At 49.6% G+C, this 17,242-nt stretch overlaps 1 protein-coding gene and 1 long non-coding RNA gene across 2 annotated transcripts in view; one reads left to right on the top strand and one right to left on the bottom strand.

The window, feature by feature from the left end:
• Positions 1–17,242, top strand: part of LOC308574519 — a 160,848-nt gene that overhangs the window by 121,461 nt on the left and 22,145 nt on the right. The gene's annotated exons all lie outside the window — the stretch shown is intronic.
• SLC13A2 (solute carrier family 13 member 2) overlaps positions 826–17,242 on the bottom strand; it is a 32,197-nt gene continuing 15,780 nt past the window's right edge. The window contains exons 4-12 of the mRNA XM_081172388.1: positions 16,713–16,921; positions 14,521–14,704; positions 8,581–8,703; positions 5,890–6,111; positions 5,467–5,570; positions 5,228–5,340; positions 3,255–3,416; positions 2,912–3,049; positions 826–1,741 (exon numbers count right to left, since the gene is read on the bottom strand). Of these exons, the coding sequence (XP_081028514.1) occupies positions 1,610–1,741; positions 2,912–3,049; positions 3,255–3,416; positions 5,228–5,340; positions 5,467–5,570; positions 5,890–6,111; positions 8,581–8,703; positions 14,521–14,704; positions 16,713–16,921 (1,387 nt within the window). The 3' untranslated portion in view covers positions 826–1,609. The remainder of the gene's footprint in view (positions 1,742–2,911; positions 3,050–3,254; positions 3,417–5,227; positions 5,341–5,466; positions 5,571–5,889; positions 6,112–8,580; positions 8,704–14,520; positions 14,705–16,712; positions 16,922–17,242) is intronic.

Here is a 17,242-nt window from a genome sequence, read left to right as displayed (position 1 = left end):
TATTATTATTATTATTATTATTATCATCATCTCCCTCACAGGGTTGTTGTGGGAGGAGGCAAATCACATATCCCACCTTGAGCTCCGTGGAGGAAAGATGGGCTATGAATGTAATGAAATGCATAACCATCAGTGCCAGATTTACGTATAAGCTAAACACACTATAGCTTAAGGCCCCACTCTCTTGCCCCCCCCCAAAAAAATTAAAGGAAAAACCCACTGGATGTTAATTTCCAAAATATAAGATAAAAAACAAATAAAATAAAACCTACATACAGCAACAGTGTTTTGTTTTGTGTAGGCTCCTGTGATGTAAGTCATGGGCCCCGCCTGCTAGCCTGCTCCCTAAAATATCGCTGGTTTGCTCATTTCTATATATAGGGTGCCGACATTCTGCATGGACTGCTTGCATGGCAACAACATGTGCAAATGGTTTTAGATAGCTATTAGGTCCACTAATTATCATATAGAATATATTCAACACAAAAAACAGCGACAATTTGTTGTTGACAAAGGACAGCTGGACATATAAAGGGCCCCATTACCTTCAGTAACTTGGGGCTTCGTCAAACCTAAACTCGGCCCTGTTGACCATAGATAAGACCTAGTGCCAGAGCTTGCTTTTTTCCTCTTCCCTCCGGACACTCTTTCCTTCTGTTCTGGGTCTCTAAAACTTGAGCTCGGCGACTCTGTTATCACTGATATTTGGATTATTACTTTTTGGCCTGTTGTGAGATAAAGGCGCTTTAAATAGACTCTGTGTATGTGTGTGACTGTGTGTGATCCACAGATCCCCTTAAACTCATGAGAACAACCACAATACAGTTTTGGCCCACACTTTCTTTATTGCACAAAAGAGCTGTTGTGTTTTTCCCAGGGGCCTGGAAGCCCCCACCTCCTTGGAAGATGGGAGGCACCAACGGGGCACGGTGCCCACAGTGCCCAGCGGCTGGTGGGGGTCACAAGGAGGTTGGGGGGGTGTCTTGGCTCTGCCTGCCCGCTGCTGTGGCTCACACAGAACTACTCAGCAGCAACCTGTAAAAAAGACCAGCGGCAGAAAGACACACCCAGACATGCCGGCTGATGAAACGACCCTGCATCGCAGGGGTTGGACTAGACCTTTGGGGGGCCCTCCCTCCTCCACAATTCCATGACCTCAGGAGGGAGCAGACTCTCCTTCTCTGGAGGCTTTTAAACAGAAGTTGAACAGGCGCCTGCCAGGGATTCTTGAGAAGTGATTCCTGCATTGCAGGGGCTGGACTGGATGGCCTCTGGGTGTCCCCCTCCCAACTTTATGATCCTGTGGTGTGTTGCCCAGGGAAGATGGTGCTGGGTGGAGATCTGGGAGGGGGCCATTTCTTTCCTGCCCCACAACGCTGGGTCTGTGAGGTGAGGTGCCCCACTGCTAAGCTCCACACGGGTGCTAAAACTGGGGCAGAAGAAATCCCAGCGAGGGAGGGAGGGGAGCCCCGTCCATAGCCGCTACCGGCTTGGGAAGGCTGCGTTTGCGCCTCCATGGCCCCCCCAAGCAAGCCGGCCCCTCGGCGGAGCGTAGGAGTTGCCGCTCGAGGATCCGAAGGGCGTTTGCGAGAGAGTCGCTTCCCCGGGCTCAGCATTGACCTGCGGTGCCGTTTGCCCAACTTGGGAAATTGTGGAGGTCAAAGATGGGGAAGCCCCAGGTGTTGATGGCCAGGGTGATGGTCAAGACCCCCAGTAAGTTCAGCATGCAGCCGGCTTTGACCTGAGGACACAAAGAAAGGAGATCAGGATGCCAGAAGAGGCCGTAGAGCGAGGCAGGCAGATTCCAGCTCAGTTCTGCCTGCACTGACTGGCAGCAGCTCGTCAGGGTTTCAGGAAAGGGGCCTTCTGAACCTGCTCCTGAAGCACGGACCTTCTGCATGCCAAGCAGGGGCTCTATCCCCCTTGCCCCAAGAAAGAGCAGCTATCCTAGATGTGCCTTGAGATATCACTGTACTTCCTCCACCTTCCTCTCCGCCGGAGGATGGGGGCAAAGCTGGAATGAGTTGGCTCCGCCTCTCGTTGGCCTTAGCTCCGCCCACTGTTGGCCTCTGCTGTCCTCCCCACCAGTCTGAATAGGCAATTGGGCGTCACTGCAGGAGGGGCCACTGGGGGGGTGCTGGAGTCAACAACCACCCATCTCTTTCTGCCACCCCCTGCCCAGGGAAGCTCCTGGATGGGCAGAGCCCGAGGTGATGACACTGGCTTTGCGGGGGCGGGACTAGATGACCCCAGAGGGTACCTTCCAACCCTACACGGCCTAGGACCATCGTACCTACGGGACCGCCTCTCCCGGTCTGCCCCACGGAGAGCCTCAAGGTCCATAAATAGCACCACACTAGTGGTCCCAGGCCCTAAGATTAGCTTCAACCAGAGCCAGGGCCTTCTCAACACTGGCTCCAGCCTGGTGGAACGCTCTGCCTCATGAGACCAGGGCCCTGCAGGATCTGATTTCTTTCCGCAGGGCCTGTAAGACAGAGTTGTTCCGCCTGGCCTTGGGCTTGGAATCAACTCGATCCCCTCCCGCTCTTTCCTTTTTCCTTTCCCCTTCTGTGATGGAACTCCTATTTGGGGACTTCCCTGGCTTTTTCTGGCCCATGTAGGACCAGTCTGGATAGTTAGCCTTGGTGAAGACTTGACATTTTTATCCCCCAAAAAGTTTTTGATTTGAGTTTCCACTGAAATGAGGCTGCATTTTAATGTTTGAATGTTGTCTTTTAATCTCATTTTTAAGTGGTATTTCAATCAATTTGTTTTATATCTGGTGTTAGCTGCCCTGAGCCCGGTCTTGGCTGGGGAGGGTGGGGTATAAATAATTTATTATTATTATTATTATTATTATTATTATTATTATTATTATTATTACTATTACAACGGCGTGACACTCACTCACCATGTCGATGACGTGCAGCTGCCCGTAGGAGAAGACGATGGCGTTGGGAGGGGTGGCCACCGGGAGCATGAAGGCCAGCGAGGCGGAGAGGGTGCACGGCAGCATCACGTAGAGGGGGTTGAGGCAGATGGCCTGAGACTGGGGGCAACAAAAGGCAGGAGGAGATGGGGGCGTGTCTGGCTGGATCAGGCCAAATGGGCCCAAGAAGCCCACAAGCAGCAGGAACTCTCCAGCTGTCATTCCCCATTGTCTGAGATTCAGAGGTAGACTGTCCCTGGGCATGGAGGTTCTGCTATCACAAGAGACTTCCATAAGAAGAGCCCTTCCTTTTTGCCACACTTACCATGGAAGCCAGGATGGGCAGGAAGAGCGTGGTGGTGGCCACGTTGCTGGTGCACTCGGTGAAGACGGCAACCAGCAGGCAGAGCACAAAGGCGATGGCTGGGTGAGGGATGGTCTCCAGGGGGGTCAGCTTGCTTCCCAGCCATTTGGACAGACCAGACGCCTGGAAGGAAAAAGGACAAGGGGGTGTCATTGATGGAGGACCAGACAGAGGGGCACAGACCCTGGCTTCTCACACAAACGCTACCCCCCCCGACTCCTCTTCAGCTGAGATTCCTGTATGGGCAGGACTAGACCCTGGAGGACTAGACCCAGTAGTGATGTATGGAAGTGAGAGCGGGACCATAAAGAAGGCTGATCGCCGAAGAATGGATGCTTTTGAATTCTGGTGCTGGAGGAGACTCTTGAGAGTCGAAATGGACTGCAAGAAGAACAGACCTCTCCATTCTGAAGGAAATCAGCCCTGAGTGATCACTGGAAGGACAGATCGTGAAGCTGAGGCTCCCAGACTTTGGCCACCTCATAAGAAGAGAAGACTCCCTGGAAACGACCCTGATGTTGGGAAAGATGGAGGGCACAAGGAGAAGGGGACGACAGAGGATGAGATGGTTGGACAGTGTTCTCGAAGCTACCAGCATGAGTTTGGCCAAACTGCGGGAGGCAGTGGAAGACAGGAGGGCCTGGCGTGCTCTGGTCCAGGGGGTCACGAAGAGGCGGACACGACTAAATGACTAGGCAACAACAAGACCCTGGAGGTCCCTTCCAACGCTCTTGTTCTATGATTTGTATTTCTTATTCTTATTTCTTAACCACTCATCACAATATGGTTCTGCGGTGTCTTGCAGTAATTAAAAAAACCCGCAGCATTAAAAAGACTTCAGAGCAACCTGCAGCCCCAAGTATAGGGTGGGCTCCTAAAATAATATTGTTGCAGCTGAGCTTCCCAGGGGATAATAGAGCAGCCACTCATTTATCCCTTGAATGGCAGCTCGTGCCAGTTCAGCACTGCTTGGGCGCCCCCTAGTGCTTTGGATGAGTCATTGCTGATGTTGATCTGAGTCAGGTCACTCACCCATCTCGGTGGGACCTCGTGGGAAAGTGAGAGACGGTGGCGGTGTAGTGGTTAGAGCATCAGACTAGGAACCAGGGAGAGATCAGGGTTCAAATCCCCCACTTGGATATAAAGCTCACTGAGTCCCTCTCCCGCTCAGCCTAACCTACCTCACTGGGTGTTGTGGAGATTAAAGGGGGGGGGAGAGAAAAAAACATCATCATCATCAGTGCTTTTTTTCTTAAAAAATGTTTAGGGGTACTCTCATTTTGACTCAAGAAAATCACTATTTTATAGTTCAAATCAGGGGAAATAAATACAGTGGTACCTTGGTTTGCAACCGTTTTGGATTACAACCACATCAAACCCTGAACTGTGTGTCCCTTTTTATTATTGCAACCCTTTATTATTATTATTATTACAATTTTTTTCTGGAGGCCCTATTGGCGAAAACGCGCCTTGGGTTACAACCTGTTTTGGTTTACAACCGGACCTCCGGAACAGATTATGGTTGTAAACCAAGGTATCACTGTACAATAAACGGACAAAAGTACAAAGGTTCACAAAATGTTTAGGGGTGTGCGTACCCCTGCGTCTCCCCAGAAAAAAGCAACAACAACAACAGATCCTGAAGCTGAGGCTCCAAGACTTTGGCCACCTCATGAGAAGAGAAGACTCCCTGGAAAAGACCCTGATGTTGGGAAAGGTGGAGGGCACAAGGAGAAGGGGACGACGGAGGACGAGATGGTGGGACAGTGTTCTCGAAGCTACCAGCATGAGTCTGACCAAACTGCGGGAGGCAGTGGAAGACAGGAGTGCCTGGCGTGCTTTGGTCCAGGGGGTCACAAAGAGGCGGACATGACTAAAGGACTCAACAACAACAACAACAAAAACAACAATAGCAGCAGTCCAAGGGGGATCACCTCACTGCCTTTGGCCAAGGCAAAGCCTCCTCCCAAGAGGATGACGATGTTCCAGGGCATCTTCTGATTAACGGTTGGCCAGTCCAGGAGGGCCGGGGTCACCCGGATCTGCCCTGCAATGCAAAGGGTCTGTGAGCCCCTGGGGCTGGACTAGATGGCCTTTGGGGGATCCCTCCCACCTCTGCAATTCTGTGAACAACTTGCAGGTTAGGGGGCAGCATGGGGGCAGCATTGCTCACCTCCTGGTGGGGTGCGGCTCCGGAAGCCGCATCTGGGCACCTCCGAGGGGATGAGGAACAGCAGCATCGAAATGAAGATGACGACCGTGGCATCGGTGACGTAGCTGCGGGGAAAGGATGGGCATCGCAGGCGAGGATCAGAAGACGAGTCTGGCTGAGGCCGAATCGGGCCAGAGGGAGCCCATCTAGCCCAGCCTTCTACTCTCACAGCGGTCAAATGCCCCATAGAACCTGGGGGACCAGATAGGCTGCCTCTGGAGCTGGAGGTTCTATAAAAAGAGCCTAGCTGCAAAAGGGCCCCTTCTAGCCCAGTTTCCTGCTCTCACTGTGGCCAACGAGGTGCCCCCAAGGGAAACCCACAAGCAGGCAGGACATTTCCAGGCCAGGCCAGGAAGGAGCAGGGAAGGTGTGCCCCTCTCTCACCTCTTCCCATCCCAGGCGAAGGCGGCACTCGCCCATCCCGGCATGAAGCCCGGCTCCCGGGTGAACCAGAGCAGCACCAGGATGATGAAGAGGACCAGGACGGTGATTTCGGAGAACTTCATGGGCCCCAGCGCCTGGTGCTGGTTCTTGATGATGCGGTAGGCCATCCGAGAGCCTGCCTTCTCCGAATCGTTGGTGCCGCACCCAAAGTTCTTCCGGAAGCTGGAATGGCAGAGAGAAATAAGATGGGGGCAGGTTGTGGTTCCCCTGGGGGACAAAACCCATTTCAGAGGGGCCGTTCCCTGCTTCTGGGTCCAGCTCCATCCCTAGAGACTTGGGGAACCTCCGCGGCCAGAAGTGCCTTTGACCAAGCGCAACTCCAGCCACAAAAAAAATTGCCACAGTCATTGGATTGCTGCAATGTGCTGCAGTTAGTGCTGGATGCTGCAGCATAATTGCTGATGGCAGTGAGATTTGAGATCTGCACAGGCTGCTCATCATGGACCAAGTTCAAGGTGTTCCTATTTGGGTGCAAACCCTTTTCACAACTTGGGGCCAGTTGACCTGAACCCATGTACACCCGTTTGGCCGCTTCGATCTGCGTTGTGGTTTGGGCCACAGAATTCCCTGTTCTGCATTTGAAATAAATTGCCCTTTTAGTGTGGCTGCACTTTGGAACTCCCTGCCTATTGATATCCAGCAGACGTCTTCACTGTACATTTTTGGTTCCTGTTCAAGACAATTTCATTTAGAAGCCTGTCCAGATACTTAGAAATCTGATGCGAGTTTTAATCTGCTTTTAGTCTATTGTTACTTTCACTTATTGAAAGTTTTAGGTGAATCTTGAGGTTTTCTTTTGCTATCAAGCAGAGTATAAATTTTATGAGGGCACTGAGATGATAGATAGATGATGATAATAGATAGATAGATAGATAGATAGATAGATAGATAGATAGATAGATAGATAGCCATGAGCTGGTGTATGGCTGGCAGAGCTTAATGTCTCTCCAACATTGAGTATCGCAAAATGCCTTGTGACCAGTCCCTAAAAGAAGTCCTAGCCAGCTGGGCAGAGTGGGTGTCACTGGGCCAAACATATGAACCTCAGCAGCGACCTTAGACCCACTCAGACTCTTTGCTCACTTAACCTTGCATTGTCTGCTCTGGCTGGCAGCAGCTCCTTGGGGGCCTCAGACTCACCCCTACCCCAACCCGACTTAGAATCACAGGAAATTGCTTTACACCAGCTGCACTGCAAAAGTCTGTAGCTGAGGGACAGAGCCCCTGTATTGCATGCAGAAGGCTCAACCCCCAACGTCATCTCTGCGTAGGGCCGGGAGAGACTCCCTAGCCTGAAACCCTGGCAAGCCACGGCTGCCAGTCAGTGCAGGCAGCCCTGAGGTCAATGGGCCCATGGTCTGACTCTGCATAAGGCATAAGGACTAGAACTTTGCCTGCTTTTTTACATGCTGGTCTTGGACCCTCTTCCATGTGGGTCTCTCCTGTGTTGCAGGAATTTATGCATAGGTTGACGCGTGGGGACGCGGGTGGCGCTGTGGGTAAAACCTCAGTACCTAGGACTTGCTGATTGTATGGTCAGCAGTTCGAATCCCCGTGGTGGGGTGAGCTCCCATCTTTCGGTCCCAGCTCCTGCCCACCTAGCAGTTCGAAAGCACCCCTAAGTGCAAGTAGATAAATAGGTACCGCTTCATAGCGGGAAGGTAAACGGCGTTTCCATGTGCTGCTCTGGTGCCGGCTCGCCAGAGCAGCTTCGTCACGCTGGCCACGTGACCCGGAGGTGTCTCCGGATAGCGCTGGCCCCTGGCCTCTTAAGTGAGATGGGCACACAACCCTAGAGTCGGACACAACTGGCCCATATGGGCAGGGGTACCTTTACCTTTACCTGGGGGGGGGTTGCCCTCCAGCAGATATCATGCACATGCAGCCCACTACCAAAATAAGCACAAACACTTTTGTGACTTTTGTGATTTGTCCCCACAAAACACTTCATCACAATTTCTTCCTATCTATTCAAAGAGCCTTTGCAGCACGATACCAAATGTAAGAATTCACTGATAAATGTATCTCTGTACTGGCTCACTGGAAAAACTTCAGAAATTCATATAGACATGTGAGCTCAGCTACTCAGCAGCCCCTCTGCCTGAGGGATAATCCCTGGCATCCTGATACCTGAGTGCCAGACAGGTAGCCATTCCAGAAATACCAAACCCAGCTGAAGACAAAAGGGTGGGATGAACTTGGCTGGGAAACAGGGAAATGTAAATATCTTTTTTGTTACACTTGATGGGTGTTTGGTGGAGGGCAAGGGGAACCATGGGGCAGGGTCCAGGATGCTCAGATTACTGCCACCAGACCTCCCCTTTTATGATGAACCGTGATGTATGAGTGATGTAGTTTGGGGAGGGGGTGTAACATGGGGATTAGCAGCTAATAACAGTTTGGGGGCTCTTTGGTTTGGGGCTTCCATCTTGTTCCACTTGGTGGCAGGTGGGAGTCCTGTCACAACAGTCTTCAATCAAGACCAAGCCCACTGGCTGCTGTTTTGCTCTGGTATTCCTGGCTAGTGTCCTTGTTTTTTGTCCAAGAGAGCCCTCAGATTTCTCCGTTAACACCTGCACGAGTCTCCCACCCACCTTCCCACCGCATTATCACCCGTGGGTCTCAACTTACTCCACGCCCAGGAACAGCAGCAGCAGCCAGACCCAGGAGAGGATCAGCAGGACCACCATGGTGGGGAAGGCGAAGCTGAACCACGAGGCAAAGTTGACCACGTTGCCGTTGTTGGGGAAGAGGCTGTCGAGGAGAAAGGGGAGCCGTGAAATGCGAGCGGCGTTGGCTTGGAGGCGGGTCTGCAATGCATGTCGTTAAGCCCATGCATTTTAATTATTGCACACTTTCCCCCTCCCCGCAGTGGGTACATTTTGTTCGCTTGCAAAATCGCATCGCAAAATATGGAGGAATAATAGAACAGCCCCATGGGTGATCTCGCCCAATCCCTGCAACGCAGGAATCGCAGTTAATAAAATTGCACGCTGCTTTGATACTTTGTGATGGGGCAGTGTAAAAATACTTGGGGGATGTGTAGAAAACAATTCTATACATGGAAAGAACGGCAGCTAAACATTCCCTGACAGGCGATTATCCAACCTCTCTTTAACCAAACCAATACAACCATGAGAAGAAGAACGAGAAGCTGAAATTGACAGAGTCTCATCCATCCCTGGTTCTGAGTCAGGGACTTCTCCTTCTCCTTATGAGTGTAGCTCAAGCAGAGAACAAATGGGGGTCATAGATGTTCAGTTTCTGTTAATTGGTTCTCGTGGGAAACTTGCAGATTCTAGCTTCTAACAATTAACTCAAGCTGGTGTCAATTTACTCTTGGCAGAAAGCCCAGGTCTGCTTGACCTAGAAACTACTCACTCTGATTGGTTAACGAGCAGCACTCAACTCTGTTATCTAGGGATTGCTAGCACAGTGTGATGTGAGGTGTGTTAGGAGTTAGAAGTGCTGTGTATGGTTATGAGAGAGAGAGAGAGAGAGAGAGAAAGAAAGGATTTATTTGCTTTTATTTGTATGCAGAAACTCTGCTGGTTTTATTTTTCCTTTTAATAAATCCTGTAAATAGTTATTCTGAGTCTAGCTGACTAGTCATTACTGCCGCAACTAGCTTCCTCGCTGTGCAGGAAAACTCTGCTACGTTTGGGCTAAAGCCAGTAGGGCTATGCCTGACACTTCAAAGTTCCATGAGGTTATGGGCATTGTGCTGCCAGCCTGAGTTGTGGTGGTGTCAGCATCAACGGCGTTGGTTCCAGTAGTTCCAGAAGTTGTTGTTCTCTGGCTGGTTCCTGACCGTGGTGAGCTGGTGACGCAGTGGACACAAGGACAACAGCTGCAGCGTGTGAGTGCTGGGTGCTGTGGTTCCTGTTTTCTCTCTCGGTGGTCGTGAGTAGCTGGTTCCGGGTTCCAGGGACATCGCTCTCAAGATGGCCTCACAACCAGTTCAGATGGCTTTTGAGCGTCTGAATGACTCCAATTACTTGCTGTGGTTGGAACGCATGCAGGCAGTGCTGCAGAGGGATCGTCTCTGGCAAGTGGTGAGTAAATTTCCTGCGAAGCCTGATGATGAAGACCTCGATAAAGACCAAAGAGCAAGGGCCACAATTGTCTTGGGGCTGGAAGATTCCCAGTTGCCGTATGTGAGGGGAATCAAGACAGCTAGAGGTGTGTGGCAAGCACTTAAAGAACTCCATGTGCGTGAGACAGCGGTTTCCAAGCTGTTCATTCGCAAGGCATTGTACAAGGCAATGTTACAGCCTGGGGTTACAATGCAGGAACACCTACACAGTTTACAGTTAAAGTTTTCTGCGCTACAGGAAAGAGACTGTGCACTAGACCAGCAGGAGAAGGTGGCTATTATTTTGAGTTCTCTCCCGGAAAGCTGGGATAATTTAGTTTTGTCTCTAGAAGGCATACAGGAGCGTGATTTATCAGTCAGTTACGTTACTGGGCGTTTGATTGAAGAATGGCAGAAGAGGCAAGAAAGGTCGGTGGCTGCAGAGACTTCTACTGGCGGGCGGTTTGGAAGGAGTTCTCATGCCGTGCCAGAGGTGAAGCAAAAGCAGCGTACTGGTGAGGAGTCAGCGTTTGCTGTTAGGCGTTGTTTCCGATGTGGGTCTTCAGCGCATCTAAAACGACAATGTCCGGAGTTGGTCAAGTCTCAGTTGCCGGTGCAGGAGCAGAGACGAGATCAGCAGCAGCAGCAGCGTAAAAAGAAATTCTTCAAACGAAAACAGTCGGCTCAGCTGGTGACCGGCGAGGTCAAGATTGCTGATGAGAAACAAGCGGTCTGGGTGGTCGATTCGGGAGCGTCTCGCCACATCGTGAATTCAGATGAATTGTTTGTTTCCAATAACTCAGCACAGCGCAGCCAGGTGGCTCTAGCAGACGGAAGTACTTCCGAAGTGATTTCGGGGGGTGCAGTTTTTGTTCCTTGTCTTCGTGAATGCCTGCAAAATGTACTTTGTGTGCCGTCATTAAGGAGCAATCTGATGTCTGTAGATTGTTTGCTAAAAGCTGGGTTTAAAGTGCATTTTGAAGGAGACAGTTGCATCATTAAGAAGGCTGGTGAGATTTTAGGCACTGCTAAGTCAGAGGGAGGCTTGTTTTGGCTTAAAGCAGGATCTCAAGTTGCAGCAGTAGTCAGTAAATCTCAGCCTGCAGTGAATAACAAAGCTATACATGACAACTGTGTGCACTTATTGCATAGGAAAATGGGGCATGCTTGCTGGAAAAGTGTACTAAAAATGTCTGAATTGGCTGATGGGGGTAATTTAAAGAGTTGTAACAAGTACCTTGATTGTAATGTTTGTAAAAAGGTTAAAACCCACAGAGTCTCTTACCCCAGAAGTGACAGAGTTAGTGAGTCACCACTACAGCTGGTTCACATGGACGTAATTGGTCCATTTGCTGTAAGCAGGGGTGGATCGCGTTTTTCACTAACAATTGTGGATGACGCCACGCGTTACTCCTGGGTTTTTCCCATGAAAAATAAGGGTGACGTGTTCACTAAGTTTAAAGGCTGGGTGGCATCTGTGGAAAGATTTCTGTCCATTAAACTCAAAAGGATTCAGACGGACAGAGGTGGCGAATTTATGTCAAATGCCTTTAAAGATTGGTTACAAAAGCGTGGCATTGGGCATAGGAAAACGAACATTTTTTCCCCAGAGGAGAATGGTGTTGCAGAGCGAAAAAACAGATCTTTACAAGATATGATGTTTGCCATGCTTGATGATGCTGATTTGCCCATGTCTTATTGGGGGGAGAGCATGCTCACCGCGTGTTATCTCCAAAATAGGCTCTTTCATCAAACAATAGGTACAACCCCATACTTTAAATTGTTTCAGAAAAAACCCAAAATTGACCATTTGCATGTGTTTGGATCAAAAGCCTGGGTATTAATTCCGAAACAAATGAGAAAGAAGGGAGATCCTAAGACCAAACAGTTAGTGTTTGTGGGTTACCAGGAGCTGGGAAAAGGTTTCCGCTTTGCTGAAGGGACAAATGGCATTGTGATCTCCAGGAATGCCAGTTTTTGTGAACATAGTGGCTGGGAGAGACTACATGCCAATACTGAGGTTTGGTTTGAACCTTCCCAGGAGCTCCATGACTCTGAAGGTAGACACAGAGAATCAGAGTCTGAGGGGGAGGAAAGTTCAGATAAGAGCTCTCAAGAAAGTGGAGTTAACCAGAGACCAGTTGCTAAGCAACAAAAGAGAGGTCGTAGTTCTGAGGAGGAAAGTGGGTCAGAAGAAAAATTTTCTCCCAGAAGATCTAAAAGACAAAACAAAGGAGTGCCTCCGGTGCGTTTTTCTCCAGATACTGCAAATGTGTTTAGTGTAATTGCAGAACCCAAGAGTTTTCAGGAGGTGTTAAAGTTACCAAAAGAGGAGGCAGAGCTCTGGAAACAGGCAATGGAGGAAGAGATGTCCTCTCTGAATGAGCACAAGGTTTTTACACCAGTAGCAGCGCCTGAGGGGGCAAAGATTGTAGGCTGCAGGTGGGTGTACAAAAGACTTAGGCCCGGTTAGGACATATCTAGGGTTGGAAGTGTGCTGGGCCCAAGATGGCAGCTGCCTAATTAGTCAGCAGAACAAAGTTAAACAACTACTGACTACATACAGGATGCAGGATTGCAAAGGGGCAGCGGTGCCTATGGATCCAGGTTTCATAAAAACACTTCATACAGATGAGAGTCCTGAATTTGAACATCCTGATGTATATCACTCTGTAATTGGAAGTTTATTGTATATAGCACAGTGGTCCAGACCTGATATTAGCTATGCAGTAGGCATATTAAGTAGATTGGTCTCAAAACCCACACTAAATGCCTGGAAAGGGGTAAAACAAGTTCTGAGATACCTCAAACAGACAATTGGCTATATGTTACAATTAAATTCTTCTGAGGATGAAATGTTGAGTTGCTACTGTGATAGTGACTGGGGAAATTTGCCAGATAGAAAATCTGTCACAGGACTAGTCATAATGGTCGGTGGAGCTTTAATCAGCTGGCGGTCACGCAAGCAAGACGTTGTAAGTGTGTCATCAACGGAATCAGAGTACGCCGCATTGAGTGAATTGTGCAACGAGGTGATTTATTTCAAGCATTTGTTGGCAGATTTAAATGTAAATTGTGGAGAACCAGTACAAGTTTACATTGATAATCAGGCTTGTATAACCTTAAGTAAAACAGAGGGTTTCAAATCGCGTTCCAAACATATCTCTGTAAAATACCAAAATGTACGTTGCTGTGTACAAGACAATGTAATCACCTGTACTTATGTGTCAAGTGAAGAAAATGTAGCAGATGTGTTAACTAAACCATTGGCAAAGATAAAGAACAAGCGAATGTGCAAGGGTTTAGGTTTGCTGGAAAATAATCTCCTACATAGGTGTATTTGGTGTTAATTGTTCAGCAGAATCTGTGAGGGGGTGTTCAGTTTCTGTTAATTGGTTCTCGTGGGAAACTTGCAGATTCTAGCTTCTAACAATTAACTCAAGCTGGTGTCAATTTACTCTTGGCAGAAAGCCCAGGTCTGCTTGACCTAGAAACTACTCACTCTGATTGGTTAACGAGCAGCACTCAACTCTGTTATCTAGGGATTGCTAGCACAGTGTGATGTGAGGTGTGTTAGGAGTTAGAAGTGCTGTGTATGGTTATGAGAGAGAGAGAGAGAGAGAGAGAAAGAAAGGATTTATTTGCTTTTATTTGTATGCAGAAACTCTGCTGGTTTTATTTTTCCTTTTAATAAATCCTGTAAATAGTTATTCTGAGTCTAGCTGACTAGTCATTACTGCCGCAACTAGCTTCCTCGCTGTGCAGGAAAACTCTGCTACGTTTGGGCTAAAGCCAGTAGGGCTATGCCTGACACTTCAAAGTTCCATGAATAGAATCGGAAGGAACCTCCTCGCCACAAGAGGTGCTGGTCTTGACCTTTAAAGCCCTTTGTGGCTTAGGGCCCTCGTATTTACGGGACCGCCTCTCCTGGTCTGCCCCGCAGAGGACCTTAAGGTCCATGAACAACCATAGTTTAGAGGTCCCGGGCCCTAAGGAAGTCAGACTATCCTCCCCCAGGGCCAAGGAGGGCAACCAAAATGGTCAAAGGCCTGGAAACGATGCCTTATGAGGAACGGCTAAGGGAGCTGGGCATGTTTAGCCTGGAGAAGAGGAGGTTAAGGGGTGATATGATAGCCATGTTCAAATATATAAAAGGATGTCACATAGAGGAGGGAGAAAGGTTGTTTTCTGCTGCTCCAGAGAAGCGGACACGGAGCAATGGAGCCAAACTACAAGAAAGAAGATTCCACCTAAACATTAGGAAGAACTTCCTGACAGTAAGAGCTGTTTGACAGTGGAATTTGCTGCCAAGGAGTGTGGTGGAGTCTCCTGCTTTGGAGGTCTTTAAGCAGAGGCTTGACAACCATATGTCAGGAGTGCTTTGATGGTGTTTCCTGCTTGGCAGGGGGTTGGTCTCGATGGCCCTTGTGGTCTCTTCCAACTCTATGATTCTATGATTCTATGATTCTAAGGCCAGAGCCTGATTCGGTACTCACTCGTCCATCTGCCCCTTCATCACCAGGTTGGGCGTGGTCCCCGTCAGGGTGGCGATTCCCCCAATGCTGGCCGCATAACACACCGCAAGGCTCATTCCTTTGCACAAGGTCAGGTGCTTCTTCTCCAGCTGCTGCTGCTCGTGGGACACTTTCTCCTTCTCCACAGTCACGACGTGTCCGTTCACTGCGGGAGGCGAGAGAGGGGTTGGTGAGGGGCAGTAAGGCTGGCCCAAGCAAGGTTGGGTGAGAGGCAGCGGTAGCCTAGTGTTTGGAGCACTGGGTGAGGACCTTGTTTCTTCATTTACCGGTAACCCTTTTACATCGTTTTGTATGATTTGTGGTATTTTATGTATTCAGATTTTGTGCTATTTTTATCGATGATAGATGAGTAATTTTTTATTGTAATTGGTAAGTGTAAACGGTGCAATTATTACTTACTGATGTTTAATTGTAGTGTTTACTATGGGATTCTAATGCATATTGCTTTATTTGGTATAAGTTGTTTATTTTAAAGTTATCGTGACTTTTTATATAGGATCTGATTGTTACTCTTAATGTTTGATTTTTATTTTGTGTGTGTGTGTGTGTGTTGGAAGCCACCCAGAGTGGCTGGAGCAACCCAGCCAGACGGGCAGGGTAAATACCAATAATAATAATAATAATAATAATAATAATAATAATAATAATAATAATTGTCAGGGGTACAGGGACAGAGGCACAGGGAAGGCAGGAAATGGAGAGCGATGGAGAGGAATCCCAGGACAGCGAGGGAGAGGATGGCAATGACGCAAGGGATTCCATGAGTCTCTCCAGCAAATCAGAGGATTCCCAGAAGGGGGTGCCTGTGGTCAGGGCAAGGGGAGCCCCAGGGGGAGAGTGTCAGGAGCGGGGGGCCAGCAGGGGACCCCAAAGCGGCAGCTGGGAATCAGGGCCAGCCTCCCCACCAGAGCGCAGCCAAGGGGGGGGGAGGTTCCAGTGTGTCAGGGGAAACAGCTCCGGCAGCAGAGAAAGAGGAGGGCTCAGAGCAAGCCATTCTCCCGGAAGGGGAGGAGGGCAGTGAGGGGAGTAGCGTAACTGTCAAAAGGCAGGTTAGAGGTTGGGCACGCGCGCCAAGTTCAAATGAGGAGGCGCGCGGAAGAACAGGGAGCCCGGAGGAGGAGCCAGGTCCCAAAGCCCGCAGGAGGGGGGAAGAGCAGTCTGGGGATTCCGCGTCAGGGGAATCCAGGAGGGGCGGAACCCCAGCGGGCAGAAAGACCCTGCGGAAAAGGAAAGAGAGGAAGAGGTGGAGCAGCGTAAGCCTCTTAAACTGGTGCAGGGGAGGGACTGATTCAGAGGGGACTTCTACCGTCTAAGGTTAACAGACGTGGGGCTGCACGCCTCGGTTGTGGAACTTACTATGAACTGCAATAAACATCCTTGTATATAAGAAGAACTTGGCGTTGGTCTTTTGTGAGCTGAGACCTGAGGCAGCCCTGACAATAATAATAATAATAATAATAATAATAATAATAATTTATTTATACCCCGCCCATCCGGCTGGGTTTCCCCAGCCACTCTGGGCAGCTCCCAACAGAATATTAAAATACAGTGGTACCTCGGGTTAAGTACTTAATTCGTTCCGGAGGTCCGTACTTAACCTGAAACTGTTCTTAACCTGAAGCACCACTTTAGCTAATGGGGCCTCCTGCTGCTGTCGCGCTGCCGGAGCACGATTTCTGTTCTCATCCTGAAGCGAAGTTCTTAACCTGAAGCACTATTTCTGGGTTAGCGGAGTCTGTAACCTGAAGCGTATGTACCTGAGGGACCACTGTACAATAGTCTATGTAACATTAAAAGCTTCCCTAAACATCAATGCTTCCGGATGCGAATTGCTGGAAACCACAGGCGAGGAGGGGGCTTTTGGGCTCAGATTCTGCTTGGGGCTTCTCTTTTGGTTGGTCCCTGTGAGAAGTGGGGGCTGGACTAGACAGGCCCCCTATGGCCCAATCCAGCTCTTCTTACAGAGCTCCATTGCAATAGCAGAGCCTCCATGCCCAGGAACAGTCTACCTCTGAATACCAGACAATGGGGAGTGCCGGCTGCCGGCCTAGATGTTCCCCCTTTGGCCTGATCCTTCTCCGGGGCTCCTCTGACATCCTTCCGGTGGCTTCAGAGGAAGGAGGGCTGAGTGACGGTCCTGAGCCCGAACCTACCTTGCTGGTGGACGGTCTCCTGCAGCTCAAAGCCTCCGTTGACGGTCCCCTTCTTGGCCACGGCCTCCTTGGCCTGCAGCCGCTCCAGCTCGGATCTGTGGAGCTGCTCCAGGACGGCCTGGGCGATGGGCACCATCATGGCGGTGGTGGCCGTGTTGCTGATCCACATGGAGAGGAAGGCGGTGACGCCCATGAAGCCCATCAGAAGCCTGTGTGATAGGAATTTCGAGGTCTTAGATAGATATTAAATGTTTATAAGTGTACCAACCAAGCACGTACATAGATCAGCACAGGAAGACCGACCTGGAACCATTTTTTGATTCCCAAACTGTCCCAAACTGACCAAATGTTTTCTCTGCAAGGTCAAAGGAAAATGGAAAAGCCTCCCCACTGTCTTTTCCTTCACAAATCCTGTCTTAAGGGTATGTCTGTCTGTGTTTGAATAGGGTGTGAGCCTGTGACCTGGCCCAGGAACTAAGTATTTATCATTACAAAAGACTGGCCAGGCTCCCCAGGGTATCCAATCAAGT

This window comes from Podarcis bocagei (genome assembly GCF_964188305.1).
Source record: "Podarcis bocagei genome assembly, chromosome: 15".
Classification (NCBI taxonomy): domain Eukaryota; kingdom Metazoa; phylum Chordata; class Lepidosauria; order Squamata; family Lacertidae; genus Podarcis; species Podarcis bocagei.
This window is presented reverse-complemented; position numbering and strand designations above follow the sequence as displayed.